This window comes from Emydura macquarii, unplaced genomic scaffold (genome assembly GCF_026122565.2).
Source record: "Emydura macquarii macquarii isolate MOO-44397 ecotype Brisbane River unplaced genomic scaffold, CSIRO-AGI_Emac_v2 contig_2205, whole genome shotgun sequence".
NCBI lineage: Eukaryota > Metazoa > Chordata > Testudines > Chelidae > Emydura > Emydura macquarii.
In genome coordinates, this window is record NW_027132342.1 from 9495190 (window position 1) to 9523180 (window position 27991).

The window sequence follows — 27991 nt, forward strand, 5'->3', positions numbered from 1 at the left end:
CTGGTAACACTACTAAGTAGTCATAGGATTTTATCTTTAAATGAGTTCTTTAGCATCTTAGTCCTGTTCATCATTAAAGTTTGAGTGATTTTTTTTTTCCATTTGGCTTCTAGCACAATGAAAGAATTTACTTCCATTGGTACTGGCTTGTTTTAAAAATCAGCATTTCATGAATTTTTTTCCTTACCTGTTATCTTGCTTTTTCTTGTTATGGAGATAAAATAGATTTCATTTTATTTTTCATTGTTTTATAACAGATTAATGTTTAGAAATGATCAATTCATATTAATCACTATTCAGTCTTTCTTCTTTTGAGTAAGAGATGTATGAAGTCCTTCATTAAACAAAAGATGAATGATTTCATGTGTAACTAGAATAGGAAAAAAAATTACTGACAACGGGCCCTATTTTGATTTTGAACTGCTTTCTTGTCTCTTTTTTTTAAAATTGGCTGTTTTGAAAGTTGCAGAAATGACAGACATGTATACTGTAGTTTTTTATCCACAGACCATGTATAGCAAAAGCAGCGGTACTGCAAGATTCACAACAATGGTGAAAAGATGCTGTTGAGGTTAAAGCACTAGACTGATATTCAGGAAATCTAACCTGAATTCATGACTTTGCCACAAACTTTCTGTGGAACATTGGGCAAGTCACTTACTCTCTCTGCCTCAGATCCCCCTCTTTAAAATGGTGGTGATAATGTTTGCCTACTTCATAGGTGTGTGTGAAGATATATTACAAACACAGCAACATAAGAGTTGCCATACCAGATGAGATCAATTGTCCATCTAGTCCAGGATCCTGAATCCAACAGTGACCAGAGCCAGCTGTTTCAGAGGAAGGTACAAGAAACCCTGCAGTAGGTAGTTATAGAATAACCTACCCCCAGGAAACTCCATTTCTAAAGTACACCAGTTAGAGAATGGTATATGCCCTGAAGCATGAAGAGTTTATGTCCCTTCCAATGATCTCGTTATTTTAGTTCTTGCTGTTCTAACTTAGTACACATATACATGCCCAATCTCTTTTTGAATCTTGCTGACCTCTTGGCCTCTCTGATATATTGTGGCAATGAGTTCCACAGGCCAATCATGCATCATGTGAAAAAGTACCTCTTTATTAGTTTTAAATGTGCTGCCCTTCAGTTCATTTATTTAGTGTTCTGCTCTTCTGTTTAAGAGCAATAGTGTCTATAAGTGCCTGATCTACCTTCCCCATACAATGAACTATTTTGTATACCCCATCATGTCCCCTTTTATAGATCTCCTTTTAAATGTAAACAATTCCAGTCTTTTCAACTGCTTTCATATGGAAGTTTTTCTATGCTTCTACTCATTCTCATCAGCCATCTCTGAAGTGCATTTATTTCTGTTCTCTAAACCCCACTCAGGAAGGAAAGGAAGGAGTGAGAGCAGCAGAATAAGAACAATGGATTTTAAAAAAGCAGACTAACAAACTTAGAGAACTGGTAGGTAAGGTCCCATGGGAAGATAATCTAAGTGGAATTCAAGAGATCTGGCAGTTTCTGAAGGAGACAGTATTACAGGAATAAATGCAAACCCTCCCAGTGTGGAGTAAAGATAGGAATAGTAAGAAGCTAAAATGGCTCCATTAGGAGCTGTTTAATAACCTAAAAAATCAAAAGGGACTGCTACAAAAGTGGAAACATGAAGTAATAGCTAAGGAGGAGTACAAAAGAATAGCACAAGCATGTAGGGACAAAATCAGAAAGGATAAGGCACAAAATGAGTTACACCTAGTAACTTCAGTACCTAGAAAGACATTAAAATAAGTTATTAAACAGTTTGTAAGCACCTAGAGGATAATAGGGTTATAAGGAATAGTGAGCATGGATTTGTCAACAACAAACAAATCCAAACAAACAACAAATCAAACTAACCTAATTTACTTCTTTGCCAGGATTACTGGCCTAGTGGATAGGGAAAGCAGTAAATGTGATGTATCTTGATTTTAATAAGGCTTTTGACACAGTATCACATGACATTCTCATGAGCAAATTAGGGAAATGCAGTCTAGATGCAATTACTATAAGGTCAGTGCATAACTGGTTGAAAAACCACTCTCAAAGAGTCATTATAAATGGTTCACGGTCAGACTGGGAGGACATATCTAGTAGGGTCCCACAGGTGCCTGTCCTGAGTCTGGTGTTATTCAACATTTTCATTAATGACTTGGGTTATGGAGTGGGGAGAATGCTTATAAAATTTGTGGATGGATCCAAGCTGGGAGGGGTTGGTAGTACTTTGGAGGATAGGATCAGAATTCAAATTACAGAATTGGTCTGAAATCAACAAGATAAAATTAAATAAGGACAAGTGCAATGTACTTGGAAAGAAAAATCAAATGCACAACTACAAAATTGGGAATAACTGGATAGGCAGTACAACTGCTGAAAAAGATCTGTTGGTTATAGTGAACCACAAATCAAATATGAGTCAACGATATGATGCAATTCCTAGAAAGGCTAATGTTATTATGGGGTGTATATGTAAGACATGAAGGTAATTGTTCTCTGCTTGGTTTTGGTGAGGCCTCAGCTGGATTATTGTGTCCAGTTCTGGGCACCACAATTTAGGAAAGATATGGACAAATTGGAGAGAGATCAGAGGATAAGCAACAAAAATTATAAAAGGTTTAGAAAACTTGACCTAAGAGGAAAGGTTAAAAAAAATGGGGCATGTTTAGTCTTGAGAAAAGAAGACTGAGGGGGACCTTATAACATTCTTCAAATATGTTAAGGGCTGTTATAAAGAGGATTGTGATCAATTGTTCTCCATGTGCACTGAAGATAGGACAAGAAATAATGGGCTTAATGTGCAGCAAGGGAGATTTAGTTTAGATACTAGGAAAAACTTTCTAACTATAAGGATAGTTACATTCTGGAATAGGCTTCCAAGGGAGGTTGTGGAATCCCCATCGCTGGAGATTTTTAAGAACAGGTTGGACAAACACCTGTCAAGGATGGTCTGGGTTTACTTTGCTCTGCCTCAGCGCAGGGGGCTGGACTTGATGAGTTTTCAAGATCCCTTCCAGCCCTACATTTCTATGAAAGTTTGTGAGGTACTCATGTGCTAAGATGATGCATGCCATAGAAAAGCATCTAAGCAAACACTGTCCTGTCAAAGTTGCTTATCCCGAAGTGTTTAATAGCTACGTTAGGCCCATTCAACATCGTCTTCTCCCCTCTGGGTACAAGGTCAAATGTTAGCACAGTAAGAACCTTTTTGATTTCCCATTAATAGTTCATGTGGGATCAACCAACCCCAGCAAAAGAAGATGTGGCAGGATTGTGAATGCATGTTGAGTACCTGGGAAGAGAGTTGAAGATGGAACTCAGAGAAGAGCAACAAAAATGATTAGTGGACTGGAGGGACTTATGAGGAAAGATTTACTAGTTAAACATATAGGATGGCTAAAAGACAACTAATGCAATGATAAGGGACATAAGAATACAAATATCTGAAGGGTGTAAACTCCAGGCAAGCACGGACGCTATTTAATGTGGTTCATAGGGCTATAACTAGGAGTAATGAGATGAAACTGAGGCCAAATCTACAGTATAAATGTACATCGGTATAACTACATCACTTAGGGGTGTGCAAAATCCACACCCCTGAGCAATGCAGTTATACTGACCTAACCCCCAGTGTAGGCAGTGCTATGTTGATGGGAGGGCTTCTCGCAGAGATGGATTATTTACGCCAATGGGAGAAGTTCTCCCGACAGCATCATAGCATCTTCACGAAAGCACTACAGCAGCGCAGCGGCAGCATTTTAAGTGTAGACCTGCTCTGAGAAAGGTAAAATTGATGCTGAATATCAGTCAGAATTTCCAAACAGTAAGATGTATTGGGCTATGGAATAGCTTCCCAGGGAAGTAATGGAAGCCCCATTGCTTGGCAGATTTACAATGAATCTGAACAAAATACTACAAAACGTCCTGTTGGAGGAAATCTTGTATGGGTTCCTGGGGGATGGACTTGATGACCTGAAGTAATCTTTTCCAGATCTAACTTCTGTGATTCAATCTTAGCCTCTTGGCTGCAATTTTTCCAACAAGTTTGTTAACTGTACATCAGATGCCTATGTTCCTTGACCTCTAATATTTGCTAGTATAGTGTTAGGCATGCATAGCTCAATCATTTAATGTTCAATATATGCAGTTGTATAATTATATATAGGAGTGGAGCTGAATGGATTAACTTTGACCAATTTATTTTCCTAATGAGTTTCTATATGAAGATGGGCCAATACCTGTTTGTTCATTTACAGTAGATAAATACCAATACTGCACAGGGGATCAGCCTGAGTATCACTTCACTGTGATATTTTTAAATGTATATCATAAGCAAAGAGGAAACTAGAGCACTCTCTTGCTTGAATGGGACACAGAAGTGCCTGTCAGTCAAGAAGAGAGAACATCATAGTGGAAACTTTAGCGATTTTGTTGTTGCTTGTAAGGTGAACTCAGGACACTACTCATTCATCCCTTTAATACGATTAATAGTATTCCACAATGGTAGAAAGATCAAGTGTCACGCATACTTCTCTGCAGACACTGGGTCTGATCCTTCAACTCTTACTCATGTGAGTAGTCCCACTGAAGTCATTGAGACAAGTTATGTAAGTAACAGTTGCAGAATTGGGTTCAGTTGATTGCACATTCTTGGTGAGCTCCTGCAGTAAAATTTGCAGTTTCCAAGTTCTTACAGTGTACCAGCATTCCAGGAGGTAGGGGTCATGCAGTAATCAGAATGTTTTTTTAATTCCCTAATTCTGGAGAGGTGCATGTGTAACTGACCTGCAGTGATCATGGTTTTTATATTTAGCTAGTAAGTGTAGATGAAGGTAGGAATGGATCATTTTAGTTAAGTAGCTAAATTAAAACCATGAAGAATGACATTTCACTCTGTCACTTCTTGTGATAGGAGAATACATGTATATTGCTTGGGTTGTCCAGTCTGGTACCTTTTTTATGTATCCCCTACCCATTAGTACATCTGCTAAGCAATTTGAGATGTATACCAGTATAAGAACACAAACCATCAATTCTCACATGAATTACAGGTCAGATCTATGTAATGCATCACAGCCCTGTACAATAAATTAAATGTAAAACTAAGTTATACCCCATTTAAATGGCAGAATAGAACACTCATACTGCACTGTTCCTCTTTCCGATGGTGGTTGAATAAAAGAACAAACAGTGAAAAATAATTAAGGCAATAATGTGTTTGACAACTTTTTTTCTGTTATTGTGGTAATAGAAATGCACACATCAAAGAAAACTAAAATGCCAATGATAGATAAGAAGGTCATCATAGGAGATTAAAATGGTGTAATTAGAATTTATTTGAAGGTTACTATAGGAGTGCAGAAAGATGTTAAGGGGTTAACCTATAAGAGATTACATTGTAGTCAGTGTTCTGTTAAAGTTTGAATTAATTTTTCCCATGGGTTTTTCACATTCTAATTTTCAACTAAATGAGACATCTGTTTCAGAAAAGGAAAATTTGCTATGGTTGTCATAGCAACCATCATTCTGTAAGAAAATTATTCCAATGGTTACTTTAGAACAGAAAGACAGAAATTCAGTACATAAAGCAGCATCCAATTGCTAGCACAAATTTTGATAATCCAGGCATTTTTATATGTAAGATGAGTTGACCTGTAAAACTTGTTCATATGTTTTTAACATAAGGTTAATTGTGTGTAAACAAATTCACTTGCAATATATTTTTCTCGCTACAGCTTTATATGTAGTCAATCATTTTTCTATCATAATAATAAAAGCATTGAATTTCAATAAGATATTGAGAGACATAGGCTATTTGGTATAAAGAGGCAAAAACTAAATCAAAGTACACTGCTAATTATGGACACTTCACTCCTCACATGAAATACATTAATGATATATATGTTTCATTGCCAGATAAACTTTTGCCCCTTTTTTTCTAGACCCAGCAGATTTTTCTTCCTTAGTATATGAACATAAAATAGTCATGTGAACTATTTTATAAAGAAATTATACTTTCACTGAGCAAACACTAAGAAAAAGGATCCAAAAAAGTGTCAGATCTTAACTCTATAACTTTGCTTTCACGTTCTGTGATGGATGGAAATATTAGACAAAGTTGTCTTTATATGATTTCCAGATCACAGAGTTGTTAGTGTGTATAAGGATAGATTTTTTTTCTGCACAGAAACTTTAATGGCTGTTTTGTAATATAATTTCACAAGAAGAGACTGGAGGATAAAATCCCTCTGCACATAAAAATGATTTTACTTTTGTGTGGTTTGGGCATAAAAGTGTATAAATTTATTTAATGTAAAGAATACTAACATTATGCACTGAATCCTTTCTAGGACTTCAGATTTTAGCCAGAAATATTCCAGACATTTCTGTCATTCTTGGGATTGTCATAAAAGACAGCATAATGGCAAATCACACAAGTTCTAACATTTCCTATTCACAAAAGAACAGCTCCAGCATGCATAACTCACCAGACCTTCACTCAAACAAATATGCGCTGCATGCACAAAGGGAAAGAGGAAAGGGGGACACTGTTCCATATCTAAATAAGCTGCAAATCATGCTTATTCACAAAGAAAGACACACTTTAAAAAAAGTGAGTATGTATATGTTGGGCCTATAAAGACAGGCATACCACTGGGATTTTACACCTATATATGTGATCCATAAGCCTACGGATTTAATAGTGTTAACTAGACACCGTCAAGTTCTTTAATGGGCAAGACTATTTCTTCTTTTTTAAAAAAAATGTTCCAATGTATCTTTAAAATAACTATTATTTCTATACTGATTTCTGACCTTTTGTCTTTGGCAAATATTGATATTTTTCTCTATTTATTTCTCGGGGAGCACAGCAGCTGTGTTACATTTTGCTTCCTGTTTGTGCATCACAATCACTGATGATCTCTGTAGAGCATGGGAATAGAAGGTCTGATCCAGTGCCCACTGAAGTCAGTTGAAAGACTGTCACTGACTCCAAGGGGTATTGGTTAGGGCCCAAGTGGGAAGGAATGGGAGGAAAACGTCTCATGAATATTTCAAGTGAGTTGGAAACCCAAGTGAGAGTTGGCTCATTTGCATCATTTTTCATATTCGCTTTTTGCAAGTGAAGTTTTGTTCATATGAATATTTGTGGAAAACTAGTTTTGGGCTTGCAGCCAAACTTTATTTGGTGGCTAAATAAAATTTGTTTTGTGTGGGACCAGAATACCAGCCATTTTAGTGTTTTATGTGTGGCACTAGTGAAGGAGGGTCATTGGCATTTATGATTTGGATGGCAGCCTTGTATTTTCTCAAAGAAGCAGGCCAAAACTCTGCAAGCACTCTGTGGTACTTATCTGGTCTCCATTACCGTAATAGCTGAGCAGCTCACAATATATTTATCCTCACAACTCCTCTGTGAGGCAGGGAACCATTATCCTCATTTTATAGATGGAAAACTGAGGTACTGAGAACCTCGGTGACCAAGTTGACACAGGAACTCAGTGGCAGAGCAGGGAATTGAAGCTCGGCCTCCAACTAGTACCCTAACCACTGGAGCATCCTTCCTCTCACTGGATAAATGACATTTCATTTATAGAGGTAGTTGATTCCAGTCTTCTTACAGGTGGAGGAACTATACAGGCTGGCTGCAAAGCAAGGGCGAGAGTGACTTAACATAAGACAACTAAATAGTCTTACTTGTAAATAAGGCTGCATGCTTATTGCAGAATAAGGCAACGCACAGTTACCACCCCAGCAGAGGGAAGGTGAGAAAGCATGTATCTCAGAGCCACATGCTACTCTTCCTGGGGGGAGAGTACACTATTAGGAAAAAGCTGCTGAAAGGTAAACGCGTACCAGAGAACTCTGATCTGAAACGTACTGTTCTATGCCTGATTCTCCCTTTGGTAGGTATAGCTTCCCAGCCAACCCCATTCTTGTGAGCATGTCTCCTAATGGAGCCTTGCTGCCACTAATTTTCTTTCCTGAACTCACCTTCTTTGCCTCCCATTGTCCAAGAGAGATACGTTGATGGTCAAGCTGCAACAGTCGTAACTTCCCGTTAGGTTTTCACACAGAAGCCTGACAGCCAAGAGAAGGGGTTGTGCAGAACCATGATATGGGCTCACTCTTAGCTTGACACCATCCCCAATCAATGCTGCAGAGCCCCAAACCTTTGGCTCTAGAGAAACTGGGTCTCTGATCTGTGCAAGAAGGGGGAACTTTCCACAGAAACTCTGCTTGTGTTAGGAGGACTTTTTGACTACAGTTTGCTTCCCCCTTCTAAGATAGCCTGTGTCATTTCATTTCTCCTAGTATGTAATGTGTTTCAGTTGTTTTCTTCAATATACATATGTCTAACAGCATTCTGAAAGGAGACGTGAAAAATATATGATCATGAAGATTGCAGACAACGTGTTAATTTCTGAGGTGGTAGTCAAGCATCAGTAATGGAAGAGGATGAATAATAGCTTCATGGGCATTTTCTTTTGCCTTTACTATACATGATACAAAGAATTTGTTTAAAGAAATCTCGCTTTTTCCTTTTGATGCAATGAGGGAGTGGAAAGCTTTCTTCAGCAAAGTAAGGTCTGAAGGGGAACTCTGGTTGATGTTTACATATTTATAAAGACTAAGGCTGCAATTATCATAAATGTTATTAATTCACAGCAGCCCGTTTGTTGCTCTTCATATATGGATATGGCCAGAACACCAGTCAGTCAGTCAAAAAAAAACCAAGCCAAAACCAGTTCCACATTTCATAACTTGTAGCATCACCAGCAAGTCATAATTTGCCACAGTGATATTACCATGAAATATAGCTTTTTAATCAATGGGATTACATAGGCAAATCAATTATATTCTGACTGGCTCTGTTATAATCCCACTATTTAATAATGTGTTTTTTTTTAAAAAAAACCAACATAAATTCTCATCTGATATTAAGTCTTGAATATGTAAAATCTTATTTTAAAAACAATTAACATGGTAGATGACAGAGGAAAATTGTACATATGAATTTAATAAACAAGTTTGTTCTGGTGTGATGCTTACAAAATTAACAGAACACAGTACAGATTATTGCCCCAACTCTGTAATTGGATCTGTATGTGTGCAGGGGTCAACTGTAGGATCGGGGAGAAAGTGGGAGTCAGGCCATGATATAATATAATACTCTCTCTCACACACACACACACACATCTCAGAGTGAAGGTCTGATAGATATAATGGAACTCCAGATACAGTACTACGTAAGGTACTCCAACTCCTATAGTAGTTACCTCTCAATCTAATTAGAAGAATGCAATACCTATTTTACTATATATTTAAGCTGATAAACTTGTTGATTTCCCACACATATTAAATAATTATGGTTGTATGCAGATATGGTGTCACTGCGGAAAGAAAAGCAATGCTAATTTGTGTCACCAAATTCCATCATAGTAGAGAATCAGTCTCCATTTTTTAATTAGATGACCAATGGACATGAGTAGCATTGAAGACATTCTCCTTCTCTTTTGGCAGGCAACCTTGGTTTTATGGCTGGGGCTTTAATCTTCCACGAGGCCAAGCACTATTAGAGAAATGGAACCTTATTCCAGATGGAATAGATATTCTTATAACACATGGACCACCTCTCGGTAAGAAAACTTTAACACTTTTAGTTACATGTTTCAAATAATGTTACAGTAACTCTGTTGCTCTTTTCAGACACAGGGGGTGAAATCCTGGAAGGGAAGTCAAAAGCAAAGCTCTTCTGGATTCAATTGGGGCCAGGATTTCATCCCAGGACTTCTAATTGCTATTTTCTAGGGATGTGAAATATTTTGCCTTAATGTACATTATAAAGAAACAATGGCCCTGATTCACTGATGCTGCTAGCACTCCAGTGTAACTCCACTGAAATCAATAGAGCTACACCAGTATAAAACTGGAGTGAAACAGTGATGAATCAGGCCTATATACTTACACAATTAGTGGTCAGATCCTGCGTCTTTTCCCACCCAAAGCCTCTGAAATAAATGAGAGAGTTGATTGGACAAGGGATGAAGGATAAGGCCCTAGGTGTCTTACATATAGCTTCCCCACCACCATTTTATGGTAGCATTCATCTCCCTCAAATATCCAGCTTTGATTTCTCCCTCCTTTCATCATGAGTGCCACATCTGCTTCTTTCTCAGGAACCCAAGTGGCCCCACTTATGGTGCCCATTCTTTAGAGAGGGTCTGCCGATGATATAATACAACAGCATGATAGGCCAACAAGGGCCATTCCTACATTGGCATCTTGAAAACAATAATATGGATGAGAGAAAACATATCTTTATATAAATAGAGGGCTTATTATGTTTCCTAATAATAGTTACCTGACCTGGATTATGGAAATAAAGTATTAACAGAAATCGTTTTGGCTCTGATTCAGAAAAGCATTTAAACACATGCTTAACTGTAAACACATGCTCAAAATCCATTGATTTATTCATAATAAAGTTAAATTCATGCTTAAGTGTTCTGCTGAATCTGACTGTCAAAGAGCACTTTGTACAAGGTACAGGCCAGCTGCTTTCTTTTAAACTTAAGACTCCTTTCAGTCCACAATTTCACAAAGTGCTAAAATCCTCTCTGCCACACTCTTTCCCCTTCTCTTTCAAAATTTTGCTTTAGATGTTTCACTAAAGCTCAGGGGGAAATGGGTTTCTTCTTTGTAAACCTGTGTTCTCCCAATGAGAATGCGTGTTTAATCCATTGCATAAACCATTTCCGGTCATCAGATTTATTCTGTGTATGGACTTGGATCTTAAAAATTGGTAACAGCCATTCATGCCTCAGTGCTTGCTGGGCTGGAGCTGTCAGCCCTAAAGATTTAGCATCGGAGATCATCCAAAATCACAAATGGATTGGTGGCCTAACTGTTAGCACTGGATCTTTGGTGTAGCTGTTTATAAGTAAAAATAAAACAATTTTAGGACATTTGAAATATTTTGACTTTTATTCTTAAAGCCCCAAACTTCCATCTGATTAGTCATAAAAAAAAATCTATCCTTTGTTAGTTCCAAAGAATGTCCATATACCCAGTGTTTATAATTCACTTATCGACTAGTCTAAGTATTTTTTCTATTTTGTTTTTTATCTTCAACTGTCCTCAAAAGCTTTTTCTTAGAGATGTTGCCTATTTCTTTGCTTGCTTTTTTTTTTTTCCCTGGTGGCTTGTCTCTATTAATTCTATGGACAGCTCATGTTCAGTGCTGAATGGTCTGCAACCCTTTTGTGGGTAGGATCAAAATATTGCTCCACCTAACATTACTTACTTTTCTTCAGCAGCCACTATATGTGGCAGTCCAAACAAAAGTGACAACCTCCTCACCGTATTGCACCTAGCTATGGACTAGACTGTGCATGTGTGGGTTGGAAACAGAATTCCTTTCTGACCTTCACAGGCAATTATTTTAACCTGGAAGTTGATTACTATTATCCTGGTCTTAGACTGCATATTATTAGACAGATGTTACTGATGATCATAAAAGCATCCAGTGGTCTTGCAAATTCAGTCACAATCTAGATAACTTCCTGGGACAGTATGACTATAATGCTGCAAAAAGGAGCATTTCCTTTTATTGATTTTAAATGTATTTCCTTTTAATTTACAGGTTCTGTCAGGTCGCTCTCAGGTTCACAGGGGGTATCCATAAGTGCCCCAGCAAGTGCTGCTACTGCCATGCCTGCAGTGATTCTCCCTGTTACCTTAGGTTTAGAGACTCCAGTAATAGGTGGTGTCTGTTTGTTTAATGACTCAAAGGACAACTACCCACTTCTGTATGTGGTCCAAGAGAGGGCACTGCAATGGGCCCTCTCTGTTTGAGTCCTGTTACTGATTATATCCCTCTTTTGAGCTGGTGCCTTATGAAATCATGTCCTTTTTTCTCACCTTTTCTTTTTCTCTTACATTAATGTCTTAATTCTGCACACCATCCACTTTTCTCTTCTACCTATTCATCCCCTTCCTGCAGCAGAACAAACCCTCCCCATCAACTGATGTTACATAACTAAAGATGTAAATTGGGTGGGATTTCAAAAGTGCCCGAGTGATGCAGGAGCACAAGTCCCATTGACTTTGACCAGAATTGGCACGCCTATGTCACATATGCACTTCTGAAAATCCTACATATCATCGCTATTCTTCGTTATCTGTATTGCAGTAGTGCCTACATGCTACAATCAGTGATTGTGCTCCCTCTTGTGCCAGGCACTGTACACACATAATGAAAAGACAGTTCCCCAAGAGCTTACAATTATCTACAGTCATTGTACTCAACCTTCTCTTAATGAGGATATACGATATATTCATGGATCATAATATATAGAAGGGTGAGAGACTCTTAGCTTTGATTAGATCATATTGGAAATACTTATTTTTGCTGTAGTATTTTTATTGTTTCTATTGAATATGTATTAACATCATTTAAAAAAAAAAAGTCAGTTGTCTAACCTGTAAAGAACTAAGTTTAGGATTCTTTGTCTTCTCTTCAAGAATTCTCTCTTTCTTTTTCTTCTTATTTTAAAAGTGGATTTCATTTCACCTTTATCAGTAGGTGTCTGCTTGATTGTGTGTGATGAAGAATTATACTTTCCTGACAGTTGCAGAAACCTGTTTCAAATAACCAAGCATTAAAAAAACCCCTAAGATGAACTCTAATTGTTAGCTAGGTGTAATCAATTATTCTTAGTTTGTGTAGTCAAGTGTATATAATAAGCAGCAAACATACGGGAAGGATTCAGAAGGGTGATAATGCATGTAAACAAAAATATGTTCAACATAAATAATGCTCAAGTTAATGGAGAAGTTAATTTCATGAATTTTCATTTGTAAAGTTTTTGAAGTAGAAATACCTTTGCCTTCATGTTCACCACAGAAATTTGACAATTAACTGTTTCAAATCATTAAAATAACAAAAGCTTGGGTTATAGTCTGTTTGTTATGAAAAAGAGATTGAACTGGCTTCTGAAAGATACAATTTCTCAACTTACTTTGACGTGTTAAGTAACTGCTATTATTTCATGGACTACGTTTTGAATGGCCACAGAGGACAAAAGTGACTAGCAGAGTCAAATATTAAAGCTAAATGGTGATCATCTGTCTCTGTAATTCAGCTGCATGTAACTTGATTTTCTGTGATGATATATACCACCAAAAGACCCAGGGTAACATTTTCAAAAGTACCCTTTCTTAAATAGGATTTAGGCACTTAGAAACCTAGGTTCTGTTGACTTTTAAGGAGACAGACTTCTGAGTGCCTTAGTCAGTTTTGAAAGTGGGATTTATGAGTCTAAATCATTTACGCACTTTAGAATATATTACCCTTAGTCACAAAACCCTAAAATATACTGATCCCAGTTTTTAAAAATAGGCACCGAAATGCAAACATGTGGGTGTCCAAATCTGCCCTTTGGCTGATATATACCCATTTTGCATGCAGTGCACTCTTCCTGCTGAGTGCTCCATTTCTGGTCTCATTGAAGTAAATGGGTTAACTCCTTGTTAGCCATGTTGGCTCAGGCCCCCGTAACATAATTTGAAAACGGAGTCAGGTGCACATAAGTCTCTGGTTCCTCCCTGTCCTTTCAGCCCTATATATATGCAATGTATCACCGCTCCCTTCAGATGTACCTACTGAGCTGTGCAGTAGGCACGTAATGCAAGCAGAAGGATAAATAAATCTAAAGAATAGCACAAAATTGTACAATATGTCTTAGGTACCCCAAATTGGGATGGCAACATCTTATGATAGTAGCAGAGATGTGGAAGCACAAAACAATTAGATCATCCCAAACGAACTGAAATTAACGACATTTTTCCAATTTGCACTGTAGAATAGTGTTTCCCTCCACAGCTGTGGACCCTCTGGCTCTTCCATCTTTAACACAGATATACAGGAGATGATGTTTTCACTTGCAAACGGAGTCACACTTCAAGTGTCACATCCCGGTTACACTACTGCTTTGAAGGAAATACCAGGATTTAGTCAACTATTAGCATCCCTCCTGAAATTATGTATGTTTATAAATACAGTTTGATGTCCAGACTGGTGTTAACACGAATATTTCATTTTTCATTGTAAAAGAACTGACAAAAACCCTGCATCCTATGCAGGTAAACATAACATTCATATATGGATGCCTCTGCAAAAGGGGCCAGCAGAGACTTTGGGAGGAGATGCAAGGGGCTTGGCAGTTGCATTAGACTTCCCAAAAACAATAAGGTGAGGGCTGGAGCGTGGCCCCACTGTCCTTTTGTGTTGGCCAGTGGAGCTCGGCTGGTGAGTGCTGGCGTTTCTGCACTGGCATGTGTGCCCAGAGGTTCTTCGGGGATTCAGACTGACACAGCCACAGTGCCTCCAGGGATTCCAGCTGGAGTGTGATCCCTGCTCATTCCTCCACCTAATGTGGGCCCATGTTCAAAGCTGCATATAGTCCTGGGCATTTAAAAAGAAGATACTTTTACTCAAATTTCCAGCCTCCCACCCAACTAAGATGATAATCTACAGCCAGTTCCTTGTCCTATCAGGTCAATGGAAAGTCCCAATGACTTAACTGGGAGTTAAATGAGTCCCCCAACGGTGCACCTGTGGGTATAGTTTTTAATATAGTTTTAAGGCTTTGGTACCATTAATAAAATAACATTTTCAGTTATTTCTGTTCAGATTTGCTTTTATTTCTGCTTTCTGGAGTAGCTAATCAAGCTGTTTAAAAAAAAAGTCAGCTTTCTTTTTTAAATGGAAAATTGAGTTTTCAACTAAATGATAAACTTTAAGAAAGTGTCTGCTTTCCTTGAAAATGTTTGATTTTTTTTCACAGAAGTAGAAACAAAATAAAAAAACTGAAAAGCAAATCACTTGGGATTTTTTTGACAAAAGGTCAACATATTTTATGGAGAAAGAAAAACATTTTGCAAGCAGTTGTAATAGGCAATCATTGTAATGTATGAAAATGGAAATATATAACCCTCAACACCAGTATGTTTTGGTTTAATAACTAGCAGCACCAAATACATTACATCAGTTAAAATCAAAATGTTCAGTGCTTAAAATTAGGCTCTGGCTCCAATACAGCTTAAGTCGATATAAATTATGTTGCTCAGAGGGTGTGAATTAGCCTCTGCCTGGGCGACATAATTTATCCCGATTTAAGCGCTGGTGTGGACAGCACTATGTCGGCGGGCGAGCTTCTTCCACTGACATAGCTGCTGCTGCTTGTGGGGGCTGAAGTAATTAAGATGACAGGAGAGCTCTTTCCTATCGGCTTAGAGCAGCTACATGCTTGCATTGATGCAGCTGTGCCACTGTCAGCTTTCTAGTGTAGCCAGAGTCTGAGACCCTAAGTCCAGATTCAAAAGCCTAAATGTGGGTTTAGAGGCCTTGCTTTAGGCACTTAGTTTTGAACATTTTGATGTAAACCTCTTAAAATATAGCAGGGATGGATAAAACTTAGAGTTTTTGCCTTAAATAGAATAAATATGATTTAATTAGTTTTAATTTAAATCCCTTGCAAGGATCTTTCCCTTAAAAAGGAAATGTTGGCAAAAATAACTCTAATCCCATGTATTTGGATCAACCATTTTTTCATTCCTCAAATATTTTTCATTTCCCCTCCACTAATCAAGGAAGATGATCATTTTAATAGATTAGTCTGTGGCCAGTTACTAGCAATTAAGAAAGACATTAAAATCCAGGAATGATTTTGAGTATTCCAGGTATAAAATGTCACAGATTACGTGACTCCTTTCTCTCTCCTTTTAAATCTATGTTTATTAATCTTTCTTCTTCTTCGCAGGTTTTCTAGACTGGGTTCCTAAGAAAATGCAGAGAGTAGGATGTGTTGAGCTGCTGAACACAGTCCAGAGACGAATACAGCCCAGGCTTCATGTTTTCGGACACATCCATGAAGGTCAGAACACTTGTCTCTCTTTGTGATTTTTAAAATTTTACTGCACAGTATGGCCAACGTTTTCAAACTTCAGTTAACGATAGACACCTAAATTAATGGACACTTCTGAAAGTCAGGCCACATGCTTATGCGTATAGGGATCTAACATCAAAGTTGGAATATGTGGGCTTCAGCATCTCTGTTTCAGTTTTCACAGTTTTCACATCTATAAAACAGGGTTTATATCTACTGCTCCATAGCAACTACTGATCCAGTTGTTTCAAAACAAGGGTAGAGGTCCAGCAGGTGACTACGAGTCAGGAACGCTGGATTCTGTTTGTGGCTCCTTCTGAATCACTGTGTTACTTTGGGAAAATCACGTAACCTCTCTACATCTCACTTTCTCTCTTTGTAAAATCCCTAGGTTTAATTCCTGAGATCCTGGGTTAGAAGGGTCTAAATAAATACAAAGTTAAAATGAGGCTCCATAAAAGTCTAGAGGTTCCTCCCACTCTTCATCCTAATACATGGTACATGCACAAATTATCTCAGCAACCCAAGACCTGGTAGTTTCTTAGGAGTATTTGTCTGACATGTGTCTCAGAACAATAGAGAATCATCACTGTCTCTGGGGGGTAAGATTTTTTATTTTATTTATTTTTTTTTTACAGGTGAAACATTCAGTGCACAGTCCCACCAAGGGTATTCTCTCGACTATTTGGCTTTCAGCTAGGAAAATTAATTCACTTCCTATAAATCATAAAATGAGATCAGTCTTACTCCCATTGAAGTCAGTGGTAGTGGGATCATATCTACAATCAAAGAAAAGGGAAAGAATACATCTTATGGTGTGTGGCTCTAGCTGGAAGTACAATCACTGCCTATTCCTTGAAATGATGAGGCTCTGACTAGCTGATTTCTAAAGTGCTGTCAAATGCACAAAGTAAACAAACTGAATGCACAGAGCAAATAACTCATCTCTAATCTCTTTCAGTTACAGCAATCTTAGAGATTACTTGTAAGACCGTGCGTGAACAATTTTCAGACAAAACCAATTTTTAAATTGACATTAGCCCTTTAGTTTATTATAGGCCAGTAAGTTTACACTTGGTGTAAGTGACCTGTTGTAAGCGCCAGGCAGGTAAATAGAGTTGCATCTGCTTGCCCCATGTCTGAATTTTTCCCACAAGAGAAAAAAAAATATCGACTCTCACAGAATAGTAAATTATTTCAATTACCATTGCAGTCGCAGTAAGTAGCAAAATTAAAAGACAGGGAGTTCTTGTAAACTATCAGAATTCAGAGAAAACAAAATGGGAAATGCAAAGCCTGTTTTGCTGGGGGATGGTAAAACTCCTCAGAGAAGAATTCCCAAGTAAGTTCTCACAGACAGCCTCTGCAAATGAATTTGCTCTCTGCAACGTGAGTGCATGGTATGAACAGATGATCTCCTCCCCTGACTAAACACAGCTACATCTGCAGTACTTATTTACTAAATATCCAGGAGTAATAAAGAATGGACCATTTCCTCCCCACTTCCTTCTCTGAACTGCTGCTACTGCCAAAAATGGTCACCTATGACCATACTTGCTGCTGCTCCAACAGTCACAGCGACAGGCAGCCCTACAGTAATGTCATCTCAACTCCTAGTTCCCATTCTTCTGCCAGGGCTCAGGTTGGAGGGGGGTGATGATACAGGAGGCTCCATGTTAGGGTGGGAGGGAGTGAAAATTGCAACATTATAAATCATCCAGAAAATGTAGCCTTTTTAGCAAGCAGGTACCCTGGTGATTGGGTGCTTTAAAAACATGGTGAGGGAGAGAGAGCATGCTGAAACTTTCCTCCAGCAATGTTAACTGTGCAATTCATGTTTATGTTTTATGGTTTGTATTTTACAACAAACAATTGTTCTATGGCAAACCACAAATGATTGGCGGAAATCTCTGTGACAGGAACCTGACAGAATTTTCCTCTTTGCCCAGATTCTCTTTTTCCACGAGCAGCATATTGGGCCCACAGTTTGTAGCTTTAAGTTTGTTGGTTTTTTAAAGGAAAACAAAAAGGATCTTCTGCTATTTCATGGAGTTCGTAAGTTCCTGACCCCAATAGAAAGCATGTAGACCTGATTCAGTCCCCACTGAAGTCTATGAGGGTAAGTCTACGCTGCAGTGGGGATGATATGGCTTCAGTGGCGATACAGCCAGTCAATCAGGCTTAGTCCCAGGGGTTCAGGTCACAACCGCCTGAGCTGCAACAGCCACACTGCTCTTTTAGTGTGCTAACTTGAGTCCCACTAACATGAATCTGTTTATCCGGGCTGGGAAGCTCGCTCCCACTGCAATGTAGACATGCCATGGGAGTCTCACCATTGACTTCAATGGGCGCTCAGTCAGGCACTTGTATATGCAGCTACCTGTGCCCAGAACATCTCTTGTATGTTTAAGTGTACACCTACACACATTGGATCCAATCAAGTTCCCACTGAAGTGTGGAATGTGAAGTGGAATGTCATCATTAGCTTGAGTGGCAATAGGATAGGGCTCATTAAAGACAATTCCTAGTGAGGACACAGTTTTCAGACAGTCAGTCATACCTTTAAATCAAACCCAGTTTTTTCATGCTAAGCCATGGCATGCCTATATCCATGCCAAGCTGCAGATTTTGCTGAAGCCGAGTTGATTTTTTTTTCTTGTTATAAGTGATTAGAATTATTTTATAATGGAAAATGTGTGCTTTTCCATAACTCCAAAAATGGTTGAAGGGATTTCACTCAATGTTACTCAAAAAAATTATCTTTGGGCAGAAACCAAGCCTGGGAAAGATCAGCCCCAAAAGGTAAAGGTTTCGGAAAGTTCTCAGTGTGGGATTTCCAACAAATCAGGGTTTTGGTTGTGTTAAAAATCTGAAATACAGTCTAGGCTCCTATCCAAAACTGGAGAGATTATATTTTTTAAAACTGCTTTTAAAAATAAATATTAAAGTCACTAAACTTTTTTTTGAAGACTGCATACTTCAGTGGCTATATCATGCTATGTGTTCACTGTCTGGAGAATTCTCTTTGGCTTTCTTTTGCAATCTAAAAGGCTGCCCAAATTCTTCTCTGTTACTCATGGAAGCTTCACTAGTGTGACAGAGAGCAGAACATGGCCCTGTTAAATCCTTGAGGGTATGATGTAGCACTATTCTGTGCCACTTCCATCAGTGGCACTATATCAGCGAATAATAATAATAACAAGAACTTGTTTTCTTTGTAGGTTATGGGGTAATGGCTGATGGAACTACTACCTATGTGAATGCATCAGTGTGCACTGTGAATTATCAGCCTCTCAATCCACCTATAGTTATTGACTTACCTACTCCAAGGAACACATGATTGTTGTAGGGTTTTAATGATGTGCCCATCACACTAGCAAATTCTATTGCTGGCTAAGAAACATAATAAAGTACTGTTCAGTGAAGAAGCAACGACCCTTTATTTTTTTCTTTTAGTTCTTCACAGCCAAATTGGAGTGATGAAAACGAATGGGACGCAAAGACATTTTAGTGCCAATTTCTGCCAGAAGCAGATTAAGGATGTTAAAATTTCAGCCTTTAAATACTTGTGAATATACAAAGGTGAATGCATTCCACATATATATCGAGCAAGGGGGGCTTGGTTGGGTTTTCTTTGTTTTGTATCAACCATATATAAAACTTATTAAAAGTATAAAGTCTTTTCAAAGGCGTGTTTCTTAAAGAATGTCTACAGTTTGAATGTGACTGTTTGGACTAGAATGTAACCATTTGAAACGTTTTCCAGTGAGTACTTGGTAAAATAAAATGATGTTGATATTTTTGCTGAATAATGCGGCAAATATAAAAAGAATCTACACAAGTACTGTATTGAACCAGTTAAAAGAAGCAAGTTATTATTCCAAATCCTTCTGAAGTCTGTGCCCTTGCATTCTTTCAAAGCCAGTGCAGGAGACGGTCCTAATCACTGTTGTGTAATGCAGTTGTATTACATCTGGCATTACAGATGGAAAGGAAATGGTGCATACTGCCAGTGTGTTGTAAACAGCTGAAAATTCTAGAAGGGAGATTGTGTTAAAGGCAGTACAAACTCAGGAATTCGTAAGCTATGAAAAATGTCATTTCCCTTTTTTCTTTAAAAAGTTCCTTGTGGTTTAAAAGGAGGGGTGACCTGCGATGGTATGTAAAATAAAAAAGACAACCTGTGACATTCAGTAGTGGTTTTAGAAGGTAGCCCAGTGGGACTGTTTGGTTCAAGAATTGGTAAGAGGATATGCAGCCAATCATCAAATCACTGGTTTGAATCTGGCCTGGGTTGGGAGTGATTAAAAATTGGAGATAATTCATCCCTGGGTTAACAACCCTGACTTTGATGGAGTTACCCCAAGGATGAGTTTGGCCCTTTATCTTCCAATAGCTGTTCAGCAGCATGTGTGAAATGAGAGGTGAGCTCACTCACGCCAGTTTGTCCAGCACAGGTGTCCACATCACACGACCTGCCATGGCTCTTTGCCCTCTTGTGGCCAGCGGTAGTAGAGACCAAGGACTAACTGAGCCCAGGAGACTGAAATCTAGTCTAACGCCTATAAATGAGCCATTCTGATGTGAGGGCTAGAGTAAATGGGCAGGACTGTGTGGGGGAGCAGGCACGTGCACTGCTCCTGCTCCATGGATTCACAGAGGAGTTGAGTCCGCAGAGTTTTCATTCCAGCACTTTACCCTAGCCCAAAAATTCTAAAAAGTCAAAAAAACAGTCAACGTTCACCCCCCAAAACATGCCCTAAAGGAAAAGGGGGCCTCAGTCCTGACCTAATCCAAGTTCTCCAACTTCAAAGAAATCAAAAGGAGACTTCATGCCTTAACTGAGATCTAGCCATGGTACTTTGGATATGGATTTTCACACTTGTGGGACTAACAGGGTCTGTGTGTTAAATAACCTCCACGCCCATTAGGTACAGTTCCTGGGTGAGGTATTCAGACACTGAAGCTGGGGAAAAAAACCATGCTGGTACCCAGTGCATGTGCAGAGTACATAGTTGCACACTCAGCTTAGGTAATTGTGCATGTTAGTGCCCTTTTGCACATGCACACTTGCCCAATATGAAGACACAAATGTGCATGTAGCAGCAGCATATATATTATTTGCATGCACAACTTGGACACCTATTTCTGAAATCTTGAACTGCAAAGTCAAATCTGGGAGAGGCAGGCAGCGACGCTAGGTTCATTTCCAGTGCTTCCCTTGTGCGACCTGGTCCTGGGAAACAATTAAATTTGAGCCTAGTAACTTCATTCAAACAGGTAGGCCCAAAAGCATGGCATGCCACATGTCTCGTGAGTTGTTTGGTGAATTAGGACCTAAAATGGTTTGCTGCTCTTTGCTGAAACTAAAAGCAAACAGCCGGTCCCATCCTGTAACCCTTTCTCGTGTGAATGGTTTATATGCACATGAGCAGTTTGCCATTGAGTTACATGGGACTGTTTCTGCAAGAACAATTTGTGTAAGGGTTGTGTGATCAGCCCACATCAGCGAGGATGGAAATTAATAGCCTCTTACTGATTTCCACCCTCATTGGAAAGAAAAACGATACTGTGTAGTTTGAATAAAAGTGTCTTAACCAGTCACAATTCAAGTGTTTTATGAAACAAGTGTGGCAGGAAACTGGCTGCATGATAAAGAAGTCTGAAATGTTTACATTCACTCTCAGTACTTGTTACTAAAATGTTAGGCGGGAGTGGGGGGAGGGAAGGACCTTTTATTAGCCGCAACAAAATTTATGTGTCAACCATAAAACATGCTCAAAAACAAATTTTTCCTAAGGTATCTTCAAAATACTGTGTATTTTATGTGAAAAAGTTATTTGAAAGCAGCTGTTACTTTAAAAATTATCATTAAAAGTACATGAGGTATGAAAGCTTAAAGGTTATTTAATCATTTTGGCATAACTTGATGTTGTAATTTTTTTGTCAAGCATGTTAGACAAATAAAATATTAAAAAAACAAGTTCTGTTTACATCTATCTCAGACATTCAGTTTGGCATGAACGTAAAATATTGAATGTAAAATACAGCACAGTTGCCCTTTATTTAGGTGCCAAAGCACTCCCTACTGTGCATCGGTTACCATATTAACCTAAAAACTAGTTGTAGGAGATCAGATGGAGTTGAAGATGCTAAGCCTCTTGCATGACTGGGTACCAAGTATTTTGCAATATCTGCCATTGCAAGGCTGTCTCTGAATGCTGGCTTAACAAAAGATGCACTCTTTAATCCCTCTTCTGGTTTAAAAGAGCCTTCCTTGCCTTGTGGCAAAAAATAAAGAGTGAGTTGGAACCAATGGTTGCAGAGAGAGAAAAGTAACTTTCTTGTAACTAATAAGATCCTGATGGAAGAAATATATTAAATGTTTCTATAACACGCTATTGTGTTTTCAGAAACCAATTTAACAAAAATAGCTATGGAAGATAAGAACATAAAAATGGCCATACTGGGTCAGACCAATGGTCCATCTAGCCCAGTGTTCCAACAGTGGCCAATGCCAGGTGCTTCAGAGGGATTGAACAGTACAGGTGATCATTAAGTGATCCATCCCGTAAGCCATTCCCAGCTGCTGCAAAACAGCAATCCCTGCCTATCCTGTCTAATAGCCATCAATGGACCAATCCTTCATGAACCCTTGGTCTTGGTCTTCACAACATCCTCTGGCAAGGAGTTCCACAGGTTGACTGCGCTGTGTGAAGAAATACTTCCTTCTGTTCACTTTAAATCGGTTGCCTATTAATTTCATTTGGTGACTCCTAGTTTTTGTGTTATGAGAAGGTGTAAGTAACACTTCATTTACTTTCTCCACACCAGTCATGATTTTATAGGCCTTTATCATATCCCCCTTAGTTGTCTCTATTCCAAGTTGAAAAGTCCCAGTCTTATTAATCACTCCTTATATGGAAGCTTTTCCATACCCCTGATCATTTTAGTTGTCCTTTTCTGTACCTTTTCCAATTCCAATATATCTTTTTTGAGATGGAGTGACCCAATCTGCACTTAGGATTCAAAATGAGGGTATACCATGGATTTAGAAAGAGGTAATACAATATTTTCTGTATTATTATGTATCCCTTTCCTAATTATTCCCAGCATTCTGTTAGCTTTTTGACTCCACTGCACATTGAGTGTATGTTTTCAGAGAACTATCCACAATGACTCCAAGATCTCTTTCTTGTGTGGTAATAGCTAATTTAGATCTTATCATTTTATATTTATAGTTGGGATTATGTTTTCCTATGTGCATTCCTTTGCATTTATCAACATCGAATTTCAGCTGCCATTTTGTTGCCCAGTCACCCAGTTTTGTGAGATCCCTTTGTAACACTTCAAAGTCTGCTTTGTACTTATCTATCTTGAGTAGTTTTGTATCATCTGCAAATTTTGCCAAATCACTGTTTACCCCTTTTTCCAGATCATTTATAAATATGTTGAACAGTACTGGTCCCAGAACAGACCCCCCTGGGGACACCAGTATTTACCGCTCTCCATGCTGAAAACTGACCATTTACTCCTACCCTTTGTTTCCTATCTTTTAACCAGTTACTGAGCCAGGAGAGGACTTTCCCTCTTATCCCATGACCACTTACTTTGCTTAATAGCTTTTGGTGAAGGACTTTGTCAAAGGCTTTCTGAAAATCTAAGTACGCTACAGCCACTGGATCACTTTTGTTCACATGCTTGTTGACCTTCCTCAGAGAATTCTAGTAGATTGGTGAGGCATGCTTTCCCTTTACGAAAAACCATGGTGACTCTTTCTCAACAAATCATATTTATCTATGTGTCTTTACTATAGTTTCAATCAAAATTTTGATTGTGGGTCCCATAACTAGAATGCAGGTGAAATCCTTTGAGGAATGTAAATGTTTTGGAGATATTTGAGTGTGTCATCAGCATAGACCTCACAGAGGATCTTAAGAAAGGTTCTTTCTCTCTCCCTTTTTTTTTTTTCCACTCCATTGCAAAGTATTACTTAGGAAAGATTCTACATATATCCAGTTTTGAGAATGTGTGCGCTTTTTTTTTAAAAAAAAAGTCAAGAATGTTTAGCACCTACATCAAGGCAATGCTTGTTAACCCTTGTTAACTTTCATTGGTAGCTAATCAGCTAACATCACTCCCTGAGCTGTGCTGATGTCCATCCATACTTTGTGAAGGAATACATGCTTTGCCATAAGTCAGCAGAGCTGTTAAACAAACACTGGGGTTAATTTCAGTTCCTTTCCAAACATGGAAGTGGTATGGGGGAAAATACCACTACATGATAATAGATGAGGACAAAAGTGGTTTAAATACTCTTTATCTCTCATACACTGGGAGATGTGAATCTTTTAACACCTAATGACTTGGAAGGACCGGAAGAGTTTGATTGATTGCCACAAGAGAAAGTTAGTTGAGACTGCAACCAGGCCCAGTTTAACCTGCTTTCCCCCCCTCACCTCTCTAAAAATACACCTTCCTTCTGTCACCCATTTATCCTTGATGCTAGTTCCTGACATGTCCCACACTTGAGAACTAGATGTAAGATGATGGTTCTCAAATGAAACGGAAGCCAAAAACACAGGAAAACTGTTACGGTCCCCAAAACTACTCTATTCAGTGAATGAGACTGATGTCAAGAAATGGTGGGTTGGCGCTCTGATGCTCTAGACTGGCTGCGTTGGGATTTGAAGGTGTCATGCAATTTTGGCACTCATTAAAATGGCAGGAAAGCAGGGAGGGCTAGCTAGGTAGCAGTGGGTTTGTTTGGCTCGAGGGAAAAGAAAGGAGGCTGAGGTATAGAAGATGAAGAAACATCAGAATTGTGCAGAATACTGCCAGCCCATCCAGCATCCTGTCTCTGGCCAATAGCCAATATCAAACGCTTCAGAAGTATATGCAAGAAACCCCTTAATGAACAATTCTGGAATAACCTGCTGATGGGGAAGTTTCTTATATACACTCATCAGTTAGTGGTTGGTTTAGTAGTTCCTCGGAAAATATATGAATCCTTATGTAATTGTGGATGTTCTTATCTAGATAAATGCCTAATCCTTTCCCTTTCCTGAAACCACCTAAGATCCTAGACGCAAAGATATCTTGGAGCAGTGAGTTGCACAGGCTAATTATACCGTGGGTATTTAAAAAAATAAAAGAGTACTACCTTGTATCCAGTTAAATTAGCTGCCCTGCCCTCCCTCCCCCCAGTTTCATTGAATGTCCTCTTGTTCTCATGTGAAGAGCGAGTATAAATGGGAACACTAATTTACGTTCTTTATGCCATTCATTATTTCATATACCTGTATCATGTCAGCTCTTATTCATCAAATGTATAAATTATACAGTTACAATCTACTCAACCTTTTTCCATGAGGAAGTCTCTCTCTAACAGTAAACATTTTTGTTGCCCACCTCTGAACCCCTTTAGTCCTGGTATATTCTGAGAATGAAGGAGGTAGGAAGACTGCTATATTCTAGATGAAGAGGTACCACTCATTTAGATCATGCCGTTAGAATATTTTCCAATGTATTTTCTATCCTGTTTTTATGCACTTTAACATTTTGTTTGACTTTTTTTTTTTAAACGGCTGCTGCACACTGAGCAGAGGTTTTCATTTAACTGTCTATAAGGATTTCCAGGTCTTTTTGTCTGAGAGGTGACATTTCATCTAGAATACAGCAAAGTGCACAAGTATTGCAAATTATTTCTTTCAGTATGCATTCCTTAGCCTTTGTCATCATGCCATTCCCTTTGCCATTCTGCTGCCTATTTCATGTGCCATGTGCTAGGTAATAACATGAAAGGACTCCCTGCTTATAAATTTAATCTGGCTTGTAGAAAGGTGCAGTGGCCTTCCTCTGAGCCAGGCCCCGAAGAAGGGCCACAACTGCGGGGGCAGACAGAGAAAGAGCCGGCAGCCCAGTCTGCCCGGCAACCGGGAGGCCAGCTCGCGATAGGGCCTGGTGGCCGACCAATCCAGCACCAGAGGGGCGGAGTCTCAGCCAAGGCTGAGACTACAGAAAGCAGGCCCCACAGCTCAGTGTGGAGGAAGCTGCTGCCGGAGGCAGATGTGCAGCTCCGCCGGCTACAGCTGAAGCCTGAACTAGGCCGGGCCGCTGACAGGAATGAGCGCCCTCCGGAGCGGAGACCCTGGGAGCGGCCCAAGAGACCAACCGCTAAGGGTTGGGTAGGGTCCCCAGACCCCCTAGACTGGCCAAGGCCTACAGGCCCCCAGGACTGGGCCAAGCCCATAGGCCCTAGCGATTGGACTGAGTTCCCTGAGCCGGAGGGTTGGGAGACCTCTCCCGAGGCCGGACCTGACCTAGAGGAGCTGCCTGAGGCCGAGCCATCCCCTGAGCACTGGGACCTAGAGGAACTGCCCCTAGCCGAGGAGCTTCTTGCCTTGCCGCCTGTGGATGCTGAGGGACTGGCGAGTCTATCCCAGTGACTCTGAGGAACATACAGATGCAAGTACCTGGGGATACGGGGAGGAAGTAGCCCAGGGGTGGCCATAACTGTGGCTGAGACAGTGGCAAGCCCCAGTCAGTGTGTTGCGGCAGGAGCCCTGTCGACTTAGTGGCACGCCTTTGCCACTGCTAGGGCCCTGGGCTGGGATGCAGTGGAGTTGGGTGGGCCTGCATCCCCCTCCACTCCCCACTTACCCTTGCCACCCAGAGAGTGAGCACTGTCCCCTGCACTCTCGAATTGAAACCACTGCTTTGCTCGCCCGCCCTGCCTAAGGGCCGGGGTGACAGACTGCTTTGCTCGCCTGCCTTGCCTGAGGGCCAGGGCGACAGACTCATATGCGCAGCAAACAGTCCCCTTTTTGGAAGGTGTAGTGGCCATCCCCCGAGCCAGGGCCTGAAGAAGGGCCACAAGTGTGGGGCCTGACAGGCCCCCGTGTTACATGGCTCTTTATTAGAAGAGCTATTGACAGAGATGCTGCATCCTATAGCTAGCATAGAATAGCTAGCATCCTAGCCATGTGCACACAGACTGACTTTCTGGTGCCTCCCCCAAACTCTTCACTCCCACAACCTGTGCTCCTACAAGTCCCATGCAGGTTACCATATCTTTCCTTTTAACATTTTTTGCTGTTGGGCTTTTTGCGCAAGCATTCGCTGTCATACCAGAACTAGAGGTTACAAGTACATAGCCCACTATAGGGACATAGTCTTTAGCACCAGCCCATTGCAGCCTGTTGGCCTCATAGTCCTTCAAGTGTTCAGTTCTTTGAAACAGTCTCCACTTTCTTGTTCGTGTTATTGCTGTGGGTGGAGGACTTGCTTCCACCCTATTGCTGCCTTCATTCGATTGAGTGGCATCCAGTTGCACATAGACCTTGTTTCTTCGGACTCTCCTACACCAGACCATCTGATAGCTGAGGCTCTTGCTATATCTTCCTGGGTCCTGGCCTTGGCCCTGTCTCTCTGGGGGTGCCAGCTATTTGCTACTACTCTGAGGTTTTCTTCAGTTTCATCTCTACCACCATCCTGAGTCTATAACTGCCGCTCATGGCCTGTGTTCACTGCAGCTGGGACTGTTGCATTTTGTATGGTTGTGCATGGCTATTTGATGGCTGGACCCTGACCTGCTCCCCTGTGTGTAGTGGCCTCGGGTCCTTGACTCATTTGTTGTAACTAGCTGCAGCTTAGCTTGATGTTCTCATAATGGCTTCTGGGTTCTATCCAGCATTCCTCCGCTGGGCTCCAGTAGACCCTACTCCTTAAAGAAGCAGAGTCTTGATTCTCTGGCCCATCTTTCCCTGTGCTTGTCTACTTTCTAGCCTTGGGGAGGGTGTATGGCTATGGTCCAATATTGCCAGGTAACGATCCCCTCCTGTCTGTCTTACTTTTGCAATGAGTCTCTTAGGAGTTTTTACTGCCAATTCTGCCTTCCTGTTGCTTTGTAGGCACTCAGAGGAAGAAGTGTTCTCAGATTCCCATTTGGTGCTGATCATTTGAGTTCTGCTGCAGTGTCCCGTGCTCCATTGTCTGA

The 27991-nt window shown here is 39.9% G+C and overlaps 1 protein-coding gene across 3 annotated transcripts in view; it reads left to right on the forward strand.

The window, feature by feature from the left end:
• Positions 1-19675, forward strand: part of MPPED1 (metallophosphoesterase domain containing 1) — a 65392-nt gene extending 45717 nt beyond the window's left edge. For 2 of the 3 annotated variants that reach the window (XM_067558980.1, XM_067558981.1), the window contains exons 5-7: positions 9566-9681; positions 15868-15981; positions 19215-19675. In XM_067558980.1, the coding sequence (XP_067415081.1) occupies positions 9566-9681; positions 15868-15981; positions 19215-19333 (349 nt within the window). In that variant the 3' untranslated portion in view covers positions 19334-19675. The remainder of the gene's footprint in view (positions 1-9565; positions 9682-15867; positions 15982-19214) is intronic. The other variant, XM_067558982.1, reaches the window with a different exon arrangement.
• The last annotated feature ends 8316 nt before the right edge of the window (positions 19676-27991 follow it).